Below are 15,409 nucleotides of genomic sequence, written 5' to 3'. Positions count from 1 at the left end.
TACTGTACAAAGTGAAGCGGGGGTAAGAAAAGCGTACTCGTGAATTATTTGCCCTGCACTTCTTACGATACGTTTAGATATAATTAAGCAACTTCACTAGTATTTGTAGAAAAAAACCAAAGCGTGGCAGAAAAATCATAACTTTTATGCCCATCGCGGTACAGCTCAGTTAGTTTCGGTATCGAACTCTGTGTGTTTGTGTCGCCCAGCATTGTTTGTGTGTGGGTTGAACGGCAGCCTTTCGAACTGGAAGCCTTTTCAGATGTAGTTCGGGGCCCACTTGCTGCACTTGTTTGACTCGCCGCTCAGGCTCAGATGGAGAACGTAATCACCGAAGTAAGTCTGATTGTGCCTATATCTGCAATCGCTAACGCCGTTTGCACTGGTTTCCAGCGCGCGCTTTCGCGCGACGGGCGATGTGGCGCCGAGTACTCATTTCGAATTCGCGTGCAGCGCGAAACTAACGCACAGGCGCACGTGCGTTGCTTTCTTTGTTGTGACAAGCCGTTCTGTGCGGTACAACATAGAGTGCGCGGTGTACTTATAAATCTGCGTGATTAGTGAGATTGGTGCATTTTGATCGAAGCGAATGCCTTTCACTAACTGTTACGATCTTTTACGCGACCGATTGCATCATATGCCGGTAATTCGCCTGGTGGCTGACCTTAGGCCTAGCTACCCGCTTGCGCTGTTCTAGCTTTGAACTCTGTAGGTGTTTGCGAGTCTTGGAAACTCGATCTCTAACAAATTCCGTAGAAACGAACAAACAAAAGCGAAGCGGGAGTTGCATGTGACATCGTATTGTTTCGTTTGTGCTTGTAGATTTATTTGCGAAGGTTACGTATGTATAACATACTTTCGGCACTGCATATCGCCTTTGCACTCCGCAGCGTGAGCGGCAACACTACGATGTGCGTGTTTGCTTAGGTGAACCAACTAGTCGTATTCTTTGCGAATATTTTTATTTCACATACCCGCACCGGGTGCTTGGCCCAGCGTCGGGTAGTTTAAATAATTAGAAAACGTTGTTAGTATTATGAAAACATTGAGGTTGGATACGTAAGAATGACATAACTGAAGATCACTTGAGGGAATAGAAGAGAATTTAGTTTTAAATGCATTACCCAAAAATCTTAAATGGCAGCGCCAACTTTCCCGTGCCGGAGACTCTGAACACACGAGGATAGTAAATTTCAAGCGTCTGAATCTTATGACATTCAAGCGGAGCAGTGTACCTAAGGTTCATTTTCCCAACGTAATAAAGTGATGTCATGGAATGAATCAAAATGTTCGTGGTTGGTTCCTGTTAAAATAAATACCGGTTTAGGGTGCCGGGCCAGATCTGTAAAAATAAACTAAATAGATATTGTATGCGACATCACCCCCTAGTTACTGCTACTTCAAGTCTTCCTGTTTGGTGTAAAGGGCTTTTCCAGAGCCCCAATAGCTGATTGCAATCCGGGTGATTTCGTTAAGATGGCATGAAGAATTGACGTTGCATCGTTTGCTCTGAAATCTTGTGGCTATTTCTAAAGGCTGGCGTCTGTGGCCGGACGATCATCGACGTCATTGCCCATGTATCTGCCATTTCATTTAGGAAAATATCTGTATGCCCAGGTGCATAGATGGAGGATTTTGATTTTTCCCGTGGGAAGAGGAGGATTCTGAGGAACATGCTCACGCACTGCTCCACTACTGTGGTCTAGTGGTTATGGCGCTCCACTGCAGACTAGTGATGCAGAACTATCGGTAATTTGACTATCGATAGTGGAATCGACAGTACCGTCGTAAATATTACTAGTGATATTACTGCTATGCATGTTCATTGCTTTGCTTTGACGTACTTGGGTTTCACCCACAAAGACTGTTAGCAATGTTTGACGCAGACCGCGCTGTAATGTTTGAGAAGCTTCACAATTGTTTGAGATCATTCTGTTTAGATTACGTGCCGGACGCGAATAGTCAAGTTTATTCTATAGCTTATGCGAGCACCAGCAATAACGCTGGAAGGTTTGATGACTGATGTATAAAGGACGACGCGTTCCGCCGATGATCAGATTACTCAACGGCTGACGACTGCTCCCGCCGCTATCAGTGCGCAGCGTGTGTCGCTTGTATTTTGAGTTTCGGTTTTCTGGGCACAAGTTCGCCCAAATAAAGAGCTCCATATTTCCAGTCTTCCTGCAGCAATCTTCACTGTCACAACCACGTGACAATACTATCGATAGTGGTGTGAATAATGATGGCCGGCCATATTGCCAAAATATTTGCAATAGCCTGCTACCAGCTTCGCTTAATTTATGAGCAATTTTTGGCAGAGAAGTTAATTATATCTGCAGTAAAAATGGCGGAATATATCTGTCAATAAATTCGTATCCAAAAGCAACCAGTTATACCTTACAATTAACTTCTTGATATTTTTTATTTTGAAATCATAAAATGCAATATCAATTTTAAGCTGCGCAGTCCCACCGCATGTAAAGGCTTCCTTTCCGCTATAGCTGAACAGTTTGACTTTATGATGTGTCAGCCAAGCATTCTGACAAAGGAACACAAGCATGTCAACTTTCTTGCCCTTCAGCCTGCTCCTCTGGCTCCCCTATGTACCACGCGCGCGGGGAACCAAATACTATCGATAGTATTTTTCACCATCGATAGTTCAATAGTGACTCAGCTATCGATAGTATCGGTAGTACCATCAATAGTTCTGCATCACTACTGCTGACCCAAAGGTTGTGGGATCGAATCCTGGCCGCTGCGGCTGCATTTTTGATGGAGGCGAAAATGTTTGAGGCTCGTGTACTTAGATTCAGGTGCACGTTAGCGAACCCCAGGTGGTCGAAATTGCCGGAGCCCTCCACTACGGCGTCTCTCATAATCATATCGTGGTTTTGGGACGTTAAACCCGAGATACTATGGTTGGGACTTAAAAACCCCAGATACTACTACTACTACTACTACTACGCTCACGCACCACAGTGCGCACACACATGCACACTCATAAAGCTGCTGAGAGGCCTCTCCATCTCTTGAATGACCCTTGCAGCCATTGTAGGCTTTCGAATTGTTGAATGTGTCAGGAAGCATGCATTTATATTTCTCTTAATATGAAAAAAATCCCACATGAATCAAAAACTAAGCAATGCCTATAATAAAAGACTATATGCAGAACAATATGTGTCAATAAATATAGAAATATTTTCCTTTGTGAAAGACAGTTGACAAAATAATATATTATATATAAATATTGCACAATAGGCACGAATTTGTGGATGCTATTTATGGCTGGAATTCTTAACAAAACAAAAGTTATGACTTTACAATGCAATGCTTTGTTTATTTGTCAAAGCACATTATAAACCCTTTGCTCCATTCCCGGGAAAAAGAAAATATATTACAGTAATATATTATCAGGATCAAGCAAATAAATACACAATGAGAGGTAAAAAAAAGAACAACAAAAAGGTAGTAACAAAATGAGGTACGTGGGCGCTCATAATAGCAAGTATGAACAGTAGGGCTTGCGTAGTAACTGACTGAACATTTATTACAAAAATTTAAGAAATATAGTCAGTTTCATAGAAAGGAGTGGTTGGGGGTTTCAAACCCCCACCCTGAAAGTTTTACATTTTGTATATGTACCTGTACACATACACACACACCACATACATAAAATGTATTCAAGGCCCCCCCTCCCCCCCAAAAAAAAATTTCTGGAAACACCTCTGAATATAATAAATAGCACAAATCTAAAAGTAATAATAAATGGCACTATTCCCTTTAAATCAATTTCATAATCTATGAGGGGGATTGTCTCATCAATTCATCGGGTAGAAGTGCTGCGCCAAACTCTCTTCACTGCACCAATACTGCATTTTAGTACAATTATTCTCTAAAATCTGGATATCGTAGTTTTTTCTCGGGCATTGTTGGCCGTATGTGCACTGGGTATGCCTGTTTGGGCACCTCAGCAGTTTGGGGACATGTGGCCTGAGCAGACATGTCACGTAAGATGTTATTGTCAAAGCAGTTGGGTCACTTTCTTATAAGGAATAATCACGTCGCTTTCAGCCCTGGCTCTGGCAGTAGTGATGCAGTGGGAACTGCGAAGCGGCATGACGTAGGTTGCTGGCCTCCCATTGACACTTGCCGCAGCCGCTCTGCCAATGACGTCGTATGTGATGTTTTGTTTCAGGTCACGTGATCCTGAGCTATTCAGGTGCAGATAGATTCCCATGCACACCTCTGGGTCACGCAGCTCATACCGGGAGGTGCCGGGGTTGGGTTAGTGCCATAGATAGTGGGGGAGGAGGAGGAATAAATTTTATTAAAGGGACTGTCTACCGTCCTTCATCGCTTTTCTGTTTTGTACCGCAATAGAAAGCGTACCGTCTGAAGTGTCCAACCTTGCAGCGGTTTCTCTGGAAAGTGAGTAGAAATTTTTAAAACAGAATTTCTATATCTGCTCTCGGTCTTCTTCCATTGGCGTGAAACATGCCCACAACACTGGTTGGTGGACGCGTTGACGATTGTAGTGCCGGTAAAAATTAAAGCCGAAAACACATGTGATTTCTGTAGGATTACTCTATTTTCACTGAACACTATGGTAATGAATGTAAGAGTCGTTTTCAGCACATTAGCGGTTAAATGAAGCCTTATTATACAATTACAGAACACCTGTATTGCTGTAATCGCAGTCTATGCGTTTATTTTAGCACTGCTGCTGCAATCCGAGCCGATTGATCAAAAAGAGACAATATATGCGTGCCTTCACAGCGCAGCACACGTGAGACATCCTAACAACAATACAGCGGCACAGTACGACCAGCGCGGAGAGCCGCACGGCATAGTGCGTGAGTTGAAGCAGAAGAAATCGAAGACGGCATAGAGTTAACATACTGACTCTAGAGGAAAAGCTGGGTCACGAGACCGCTAACCACAAGAACGCTGATATCTTGTCATTCTTGCCATCACATATCAATCCTAAAAAGGTATTTGCACAATTAAAAATGCGCGGATATTGTTTTGTGTTTATTTTAAGTACTTCTACGAAAGAATACGACTGCTATTTATGCAATTTACTGCGCGCGGAAAGGAGCGTTTGCAGGCTGGTTAACTAGATGGCACCACCATATCAACACTCGCGAGTACGCGAGTGTGTGCTCGCAGCCGATTGTGCAGGTTTGCGCATCGTGTTAAAGCCCCTGAAACTTCGTTTACGTCGTGTATCTCGTAGTTGTCATAGTGTCCCGTTGTGTGCGTTTTCTGTCGCCGCATACCACTCGACTTCGTGTGACAGCCCTTTTCTTCTTTCAAGCTGAAAACTTCAGTGCAAACCAGGACGGACGGCAAAGAAGAGATGAGACAAGCCCTGAACGTTATGTACCAACTAGGCGCAACCGAATTTTTTTTTTAGACTTTTTAATGGCAATAAAGCTTCGTGGGCCGTGTAACTTTAGTTTAGATTGAAGCTTTCGGGTGATGTCTCAGTCACATTCGCCGCTGCATGCTGCAAACGACATTTTTCTGCTGTACGGCTCTCTGCGCTGAAGTACGGCAGCAGTGAGCTGAAAAAGAACGTGGATACAGGTGTCTCGCCATTGCAAATCGAATCAGCGCGCGACCGCGGCCTACGGACTTTGCTTCGATGTCGAGTGACCTTTGTGCCAGCGAATGGAGAAACTTTGGTAGGGAGTGCCTAGTAAAAACCATGCACAAACAGGTGGAAATCGTAATTGTTATCAATCGGACCAGCTGCACAGACAACGCTACACTCACACACGGCTTCACGCATCAAAACACAGCTGACGTTCCCTGAACAGTGCGTAGCTGGCTTAGGCTGGTAGATTAAAACTGATTACTACTGTCAAATATAGTGAGCGTTTCAGGGTCTGGCAACGTTCGTTTTGTTCCATAATGGCGGAACCCATGCGGTTATAGGTTTCAATGCATGGGCCCTATGGGGAGCTTTTCCTCTAGAGTCAGTATTGGCCTCGAGGCCCACCACTGGAAACGCCGGCGCCACCGTCGGCGTGACGTGCTTGGCAGGACCACGTGGTCTCAGCGGCCGCGTCGGCTGCTTGTGGCGCACTGCCGCGTGCTTTGAAAACGAGTTTCAAGTCCCACATGCGCTGCTGTCTGTTCAAATTCGGAAGTTTTCTCTCATTTTCTACTCAATTGAAACCATTGTAATAGAGTGGCTGCCTCCGAAGGCGACGAACATGGGGCTCTACCGCTCGGTGCCGCATTGCCGCGCTTACGCAAAGGAGCCCAGTGTCAGCCTGCACTGGTAACCGCAGGACAAGAAACAACGTGAAGCATGGGTTGTAAAGCTCAGAACCGGCAAGTAGCCATCCGCTACGAGTCCTGTGTGCTACAAGCACTTCCTCGACGAAGACTTTTGTTACTGCGTCGGGCCTGCGATGTTCGGTGAGTAGCAGACAGCGCACACTGAGACGATGGCTCGCGCGCGCTTCCCGCCGGCAAATGATGCTTATCTGCCACAGGATGGTAAAAGCGCTACCTTTTACCACGTGCGATGCCATCTCAGAACCCTCCAATGCGACCTCTTGATCGTCGGCCCCGTGCTCAGCGTCCACAAAATCGGCTGCAGATGCGCAAGTCATTGTTTAGATACGTTGAATTAAAAAACACACAGGGTCCCTTATGCATTCATTAAAGATGACTAGAAGGCGAAAGCCATCTTCTTCTTGTCAGTCGATGTACTGATTCTCCCGCGCCCCCCCTCCAAAAGCGTTCTGCACCTAACGCGGTCTTGCACGGCGTCCGTGACCGATCACGGAGGCAATGCAAAGCGACCACGACGTGTGAATATGTCATCATGTGACGTCATAATGACGCTACATATTTTAGCGATCTGTGACGCCATGATGACGTCATATGGTGACACCATCACGTGACGATTATTTTTTGCATCACTCGTGTTGACGCCGCCGACGAGGGACGCCGACGGGCAACCTTCCCATTTGATGAGGCATGTATTGCTTCATAAGCTACATAAATTTTGCATCGCCTCCGTGATCGGCCCACCGATGATCGGCCCACCGGCCAACGACATGTATTTTCTTGGAGCCTCATTTATTTACGTGGGAAAGATGCCACCCTGTTGGCGTTAGACACGACACTGCTGCCAAAATTGCTGTGGTACACGCCAAATAATTACTACCCTGTTTTGCTGCTGCTGTTTGCTGCAATACCTTCTATTTTATTCACCGCTATTTCAAGTTCATGTGGGTCCTAGTTCACAGCCGACGTTTGCAGAACAAGTCTGGCAAACGTTACTGTATTTTCTTTCTTTTCCTAGGCGTCGCATGCTACTACATGCTCGGTCTCGTAGACTGGTCCTCCTTCCACCAGCAATCTCGAAGTGGTGAAGCTTTGGTCTATGAATTTGTTGATCACAGAGAGCGGAAAGTTCACTGGAATGCAAACGGAATGATAATTAAGGAGCATTAAAAAAAGGCGTCGCGTTTGCTCACGTTTTGTGTGAGCACCAAACGAAACGTATGCGCTGAATAAAGAAACAGAAGCAGCGGCATTTGCCCGCTGAGAAGACCGATCAATACGCAGTGCGTGACAACTTGTCAAATGACATTGAAACGTACCCGAATTTAGACAGAAAAATAAAAAAAAAAAACACTGAATCGTCGGGACGGCAGATCACTAAGTTGCCATTCGCACCAAAGCCGCAGTTGTAAGGAAATTGCTTTTGAACTGCTCTGATAGCGTCCGCGCAACAGTAGTTGTTTGTTTACTCACAAATTCTCATATTTTGCGGCCTAAAGTTCACAGCGCGGTGCCAAAACGCGCTCGTAGCAAAAGCGAAACCATCAGTACGAACATACACGCAGACGCTCATACATGCAGAGGCACCGTCAGTCGTTGCGAACCCATGCGATCGCTGGCTTGATGCTTCTTTCTGTTATGCTCCGTTTGGTTATACAGGCAGTCTACTCTAACGAGATATTTCACATAGTCTGCACTAAGCGAGTGACTACCTTTCACGCAAGAAGCCGGTTCAGGGGTCTCCAACGCGGTGACAGCGTGAAGCGGGTGCTCGGTTTTCTGCAGAGACAGCGACTGTAGACTATCTTGTGCTTTCAGTTCGTCGAAAATGATTATCTTGACAGTAAAGAACACAGTTCATTTCGAAAGTACTTACAGAAATGCCCTGGAGGGCTTCCGCGAGGCGTTTTTGTAGAGCGCCGACAGCAAAACCTATGGGGAGCGCGCCGGCGGTATCCTGCCTAGCACGCAATCGAGGCGCGTCCGATAGAGGGCGACTCCGTAACTCCTCGAGGCCAATATTAACTCTATGGAAGACGGCGCCGCAAGCAGTGCCACCGGGTGCCTTTTTGGACGCACGAGAAAAAAAAAGGGGCAAAAATTACTCTCTGACGCAACCGAAAGGTGCCTGAAGTGCTTAAAATACAATTTCAAGTTATACATGTTTTTTTTTAAGCAAAATGAGTCTACCTGCGAGGATTTCTTGTCATACCACTGGATTGAACCACATTGCCGTTGGGTGACGCTAGCGGTCATTCTTTCATGATTTTCAACATCAAATTAAAAATATAATTCCTTTTTTATGGGGCAAAAGCATGCTCGTTGCCGCCGATGTTACGAACGATGTTCTCATTTTCACCACAATCAAATATTTTTCCGAGCGGTGGACAGTCCCTTTAAGAACCAGCAATTTAAGTGCCTTGGCCTAGGCCTTGTGTCCTCCCACGCTATGCTACTAGCCAGTTTACTAGGCCTCCCACGTGGGGGGAAAAAATTTTCTTTTCCAGGGACTCAAGTTAGCGCATGGAGAAAGAAAAACTACCGTATTCACTCGATTCTACCGTGCCCTCAATTGTAACGCGCGCCCATTTTTCGTGAGAGAAAAGAACAAAAAAAAAAGTTTGTAGGAGTCAACCTTCGAAAAAGTATTTGGGTTTTAAAGAACTAAAGTTTCAAAAAATAAAACACAAAAAGTCAAACAGCGGGCCTTGCCGCTAAACTGTAACACCTTGTCCCTGTAAACGCTCTTCGCTTTCGGGAAACCGGCCCTGCTTTGGTGCACTGAAACCTTTTCGTGAAGCTTTGCTGTAAAAAATATTCTGCTTCTGTTTGCACCAGTCTCGCCCGCACGTTTCGGGAACTCCGAACGACGGCGATGTGGCCCGATTTCTGTCCGTCTCTCTGTACATGTAATAACTATTCTTTTAAATGCGGCATCGTGGTGCACTCGTCGAGTATTTGGAGTCTGCACTTCCATGCCGTCAATGCGTCGCAGAACGGGATGACGAGCTCCTCAGCACACGTACGAACTGAAACAATGGCCGAGGCGCGTAGGAGGCGGCCATTTTGAAATGCCGATGGCAATACGATAACCGAGTTCCTTTTTTTTTTTTTTTTTCGGTACTCGATTCTAACGTGCATGCGATTTTTGGACTCGTTTTAACGAAAAAAAGGTGCACGTTAGATTCGAGTAAATACGGTAAGCAGAGTGCCTGCTCAGCCATTCGCTATGACCTATGCCACATGCTGGGAGAAATGCATGGAGGAAATGACCTCATAGCAGCCATATTGACTGGACACAATAGCAGAGTTATTATGGTTACATGGTGCGGCATATTGTGTAGCATTGGCGTGTGTGGTTCCAGAGGTCTCAAATCGTACTGTGGCAGACATCAGGTCTTGGACAGCATCCATTCTCTTTGCCACATTGTTAGCTGCGCACCTCCCAGTGGTTGTAGCCAGATGGTCTGAACTAAAGCGCATGGAACAAGCACGCATTCATGTACCGTGCAGTGGATGCAGGCTTTGCAGAGCTCAGTGAAATGATGCTAAGGTTTCATCACAGAACGAAACCACTGGTGCTGCAAAATGTGCTGATCACCGGGGTGCAGCAGTGCAGGTAAGAGAGCATGCAGGTGTAGCCAATATACTCTTTGACAAAAAGAAGATGGACCTGGGAGGCCACGTAACATGTCGGACAGATCACCTGTGGTCACTCAGAGCAATGGAGTGGGTACCAAGGGACAGGAAGCGCCGCCAAAAATAGTGCAAGGTTAGGTGGGGTGATGAAATTAAGAAATTTTCGGGCATAAAATGGTATTGGCTTGTGCACAACAGGGTAAGTTGCTGATCATTGGGGGAGACCTTCATTTTGCAGTGGACGTAGTACTGCTGTTGATGTTGCCTGTTGTTGGTGGCACAGGTTATTTGTGCACCCTTACAAAGAAAACTGTGCCTGCTCCACTTTTCTTGGCTGCTGAAAATATGTGCCAATACTGCACACCTCGTTCCTTTGCTTTTTATTTGTGACCTCACTCAGTTTCCTGATATTTTGCTTACGGGACTATTTTCTGCTCTGTATTCCACTTTTTTTTTTTTTAACCATTAATCAAGGGTCCCGGTGTAGTTCCTGACTTTGGGACCCTTGTCTGTATACAGTTTATTGTAATATATTGTTATGAATGAAGATAAACAGAAACTGACTACTAAGTTGCAGACATGGATGTCATGTTCAATAACATTTATTTCACAGGTGCTTCCAGAAGACATGTCTCTTTAATGTAATGCACTTTTTTATACAGGGCCATGCAGTAGTGCCTATAGATAATAATACCGTGTTGCTCTTCCATGATATGAGAGGATTTAGAACTAGTAGGAAACAAAAGTAGGACAAAGGCTTATTGAAATTACAAAAACATGAGCAAATATTTCAAGTAGTGTTCCACTATGTATTATTTCTTTGTACATGTCCAGTTTCACTTATAGAAACAAAGTGCAGGAGACATGATTGTTGTCATGGTTTCAGGGAGCAGGCGAGCTTGATGGCACACCTGATTGCACTCCACCGATGGCGGTATTAAGCCCAAGCTCATTTGCTACCATCGTCCAAGACGTTCAACGCACCTTTGGAAATACATGGGAGGCAACATATAAGTCTTGGTAAGTTTTAGAGCAACATAATGACATGCTAGGTACGATGTGCTTTCAAAGCATGTGTATTGCTCGGTATTGCTTTAAAAACAATAAAATACTGAGAGAGATGTTCCGAGTTCGAGTGTTATAGTATTTAAGGGGAGATGCTCCTCGGAAAATTTTTTTCTTTAAGTATTTGTCTCAGCTCAATGAAACTTTCACCATTTATAGAGTTTGAGCTCCTCTTTTCAAATCTGCTTTTATTTTTTTATAGCTCATTTGGTTAATCTTTTGCAGACCATGCATTTGTGAAAACAGTGCATTTTTGTGCAAGCTTAGGCCACAATAGTGAGCACCAAAAACACTAAAAAAATAGCTCATATTGCTCCTAATGAATTGAGGAATTCAATAAAGCAAGAAAACATAGGGTAACTTGTGTGTTAGCCTAGAAAAAAATTCCAGTACTGTGTTTCAGTTTTGCCATTCTCAAGGAAGAAACTTATGAAATCATCTTGCTGAATATGCTTGTGGAAAACCGTGAAAGTTATTTCTTTGAATTTAGGACATGTTAAACTATAAGCATGCCAAATTTCATTACGATCCGACTACATAAAGTGTACAAATTTTAGTGCACAAACTCTAAAAATGCAGCAAAACGAAGAACTGAGAAAAACATGTTTGCAAGCTAGACTACGGTGGAGAAACGATTTTTTTTTCTGTATTTTCTGCAAGAAAGCTGCGTTGTCGAAGTGGGCTCTGGGAGAAGAGGGTTAGGCCTACATGCCCACGAAAATTCAAGAGCCGGCAATGCCGCAGAGCGAAATGCCGCGTGCATGAAATTTGGGTAAATTCGCGCTCACACGAGCCACCACGAGGGCTTTTATTGCATTTTTGGATAACTTCTAGTTGATTCTTAGCTTTGATTCTTTAATATATTAAAGAGGAGGCTTGAGGGAACACAAAACACATTCAACTTTTTCGAAAAACTCGATTTTTTTTTCGACCCGCATCTCCCCTTATCCAAAAAATGTAGTCTGTGTTTGTTCATACACTTAAAGGAGTACTGACACAAAATATTAATGGTAAATATAGCCAAGAACTTTATTTAAAATCAATTTTAAAGTATGTGCAGGGGTGAGACAGCTGCGCATATTGCGCATTTTTGATACGATTCCGTTTTCCTGCGCCAAGCTGCTCCAAAAGCATAAAAATTGCAAAAATTGCGCCGAACTGCGCCGAAACGGCCCCACAATCAAGAATTTTCAAGCCCGCGTCACTTTCAGCGTGGGAAAACGTAACTTTAGAAGCAGCGCCAGGGATACGTTCGCAGAACACGTTAACGCGCCCAAGCGTGTCCTTCTACGCGCCTTTGTAATAGAGGCTTCCATAGTGCTGTGATAATCGCCTCTGAGCGGTTGTAAATATGTGTAGTGTCCGAGCGGTAACGACGTAGTGTCCGAGGGGTAAGGTTTCTAGGCGCTCGCGACGCATTTTTGAAGGCGGTCCCTCACGAGGTGGCAGCAAACGGTGGCGCAGCGCGCTTTTATTATCACCTATTAAAAGTGTGCGGTACACTTGACGCTACGCCACCCGCGCAACCGAGCAGATAGCTGAAGGCGCTTTATTTTAGGCAGTTTTCGAATAGCGTACGCTAAGTTAGTGTTAGCGTTTGCGGCCCGCTATTTCCGTCACTTAACGGGAGCCCGAAAGCGGTTAGCGTACGACGCATGCGCAGTTGTGGGAAAAGCCAACGCAAAGCTTTGCGTACGCTATTCGAAAGCTTCCTGAGGGTTCGCCCTTCAGGGAGGGCAAATATTAATCGCAGCGCCCCTCCTTCCGATTAAGTCAAAGTATGGGCGGTATCGACTTTGCCCCCCCCCCCCCCCCCCTTCGTGCGCACGCCTATGGGGGTGGTCATACTGGCGCGTTCGTCGGTGGCCATACTGCTTTTGTTCTTTCCTGATGTTACGCGCGAAGGCGTCGCCGCAATCGCGTGCTAGTCGGAATCATTCATTGACCGTTCAAAGACGTACTGCTATGTGACTACACAATTCTTGTGCAATCAGTTTTATTGCGATAGCAATTATATGGACAGTCTCGAGGGGTTCTTGCCGTCGCCGTCATGTCCTTCCGGTATGAAGTCCAAATTGATAAGATCCCCCCGCGAATTGTATGTTATACAGCGGGTAAAAAGCACGCGAGCAGAGGCGACGTACGCGGCCGAAGCAAACGAGCCGGCCCATTGCCGTCGCTCGGAGGCTGCATGCGATAACATCACCACGCTCGGAAGGCCTGCCGTCGAAGCAGACAGGAAACGCCCCGCCCGTTTTTAACAAGCCTTAAAAGACACGGAAGACGCGAGGGGGGGGGGGGGGGGGTGGAGTGTCGCGCGAGGAGCAACTTTGAACTTGCGCGGGTCGCGATCACTGGCGCGCGCGCGCCATCTCGAAAGCATCACAGCGGGATTTTTTTTTTATTATTTGAGAAGTGTGATGTTTTTCTTTTCTTATTTCAAATGTAAAGTGAACCTACTTGTAAAACTTTTTTTATCTATTTCATATGTTGTTACCAGGGTTATATAAATTGCGTGGTTTGTAAAAGGTAGTGTAGTTTCATACCTGGCAATAATCTGTTAAAAAAAGCTTTCTCCAAAGGCTCTTTGAATGTTATGTGTATTCTAAGCCGATTAAAATATGTGCTTGTTCCTCAAGTTACTACAAATTTGTTTTTCAAGCTCCAAAAACGACATAATAAATGCCGCTAACTGCTCCCAAACAGGTTCTCCTGCTCCTAAATTGAAATTTTGCTGCTCCCAAAACTGGGCCATTTCACGGCTTTATGCGTTTTAATACCGAAGGTATTTCTCAGTGTCCAGTGGGATGCACAGTGCTGCTTGTGCTATCCATTAATTCAATCTATGGGAGCTATAACTCCACTGTATTTGGTGAACTCTAGAAAGTGAAACACTGCAGTCCTTTGCCCCTTGTGCTGGAGTGAATACATTGCTCGGTTTTTAGCCGATTGAATTCACTTGAAAATGCACTCTCTCGATTTGGCTTCAATCGGTCAGTCAAGCTGATGCAGGAAAAAGCCAGGTGCATCACGTACTTGCAGAGCTTGGACTGACTTTGGCAGGATAGCACTTCTTGTGCTGCATAGCTACCACAGCCACATGCCAGCGACACACTAAATTGCACATGCTAGAATTACGCAATAGTGCACTCGTCATCATACAGGAAGCGTGTGAACATGTTCAAAGAAACAAGGAAGAGAAAATGTTCAAGGTCATTATGCGAGCTGATGTAGCTTCTTGCCCCTTTGGCATCCCTACGTTTGTAGCTTCCCGCACATTCGTCAAGACAAAAGAGAAAAAGCGCTCGGAGTGTGTGACAAGTCTCTGCAAAACCTGCTTGTATTTCATGGATTAGAACATTTTTGTGGCAAGCGATTTGAAAGGCAATGAACTGCGATAATGATATCATTTGGTGATTACATGGAAGTAGTGTTCAGGGCCAATTAAAATATACATTCAGTACTAATCTGCTGTGCAGCACTTGCAAAGAAGCCATTAACCCTTTGAGGGTTGAATTTTTTCGCGAAATGCACTCCAAAAATGTGTAATTTTTTTATTGCCGAAATAAAATTTTCAGACGATTCTATTTAAGAAAAAGTTCTGTAAGATTTTTTTTTGCATGGCCGTAAAATGACAAAAAAATCATTTTTATTCTTACATACACATGGTTTATTCGTGAGTAGCATCAAGCAAAGTCCTAAAAACAACACATACGATTTTTTATAAATAAAAATTATGCGTTGTATTAAGCATAGCTCACAGGCATACAAAAGTACACTTGGGGAATAGTCCACATCGAAAGAATCGCTGCTCGGCTTACTAGCAGCAGAGCAACTGGTGCATGCTTCCATAGCGCAAGCGAAGTGCGTGAGTGAGTGCACGGAAGAAAACTGTATGGATGTGCGCCCATCCAGAAAGGGAAACAGGAGAGAAAGCTATAATAGTCCTTCGACTTATCGCCAACGAGACGGAGTTAGTTTTTCCGAGCCCCCAGAACGGGAAATGCAACCACAGCGGCATCGTTTGTGTAATTTAGCGCCTCACGAAAACAGATGTAATTGCACCCCGGGGAGCTGTAAACGAGAGAGTAACAAGCGGTCACTCTTTGAGAGATTAGATATTAGACAGCCATCAGCTTTGCAGGTGCAAGAAGTGATAACCACCCGAGAACCAACTGAAACCAGCTGCACTGCGCGCACACGTGCACGCTCGGATGTACAAGGGAAAGCCGGTGTGCCTCTTTGGAAAGAAAAAAGCAAGAACAGAGAGACATCGCCACATGAAAAATATTCGACATATTGCCAAAGTGTGGCAGCACATGCCAAGCAAGAGAAATGAATGAGAAACCGCGTACGTGTGCTCGGTTGAGCGAGCAAAAGCTGGCGCGCCGCTTTGGGA

At 45.0% G+C, this 15,409-nt stretch overlaps 1 protein-coding gene across 4 annotated transcripts in view; it reads left to right on the top strand.

Annotated features, from left to right (window-relative positions):
* Window positions 1–190: 190 nt before the first annotated feature.
* Window positions 191–15,409, top strand: part of LOC119389401 (tumor protein p73) — a gene marked incomplete at its 3' end in the record, with an annotated part of 102,865 nt that continues 87,646 nt past the window's right edge. For all 4 annotated transcript variants that reach the window (XM_049414420.1, XM_049414419.1, XM_049414418.1 and 1 more), the window contains 2 exon segments: window positions 191–336; window positions 10,832–10,965. In XM_049414420.1, coding sequence (XP_049270377.1) covers window positions 316–336; window positions 10,832–10,965 — 155 coding nt within the window.

The sequence above is a fragment of the Rhipicephalus sanguineus genome, chromosome 4 (genome assembly GCF_013339695.2).
Source record: "Rhipicephalus sanguineus isolate Rsan-2018 chromosome 4, BIME_Rsan_1.4, whole genome shotgun sequence".
Taxonomy (NCBI): Eukaryota; Metazoa; Arthropoda; class Arachnida; order Ixodida; family Ixodidae; genus Rhipicephalus; species Rhipicephalus sanguineus.
The sequence above is the reverse complement of the archived record's forward strand: the minus strand, read 5'-3'. Positions and strand labels throughout refer to the sequence as shown.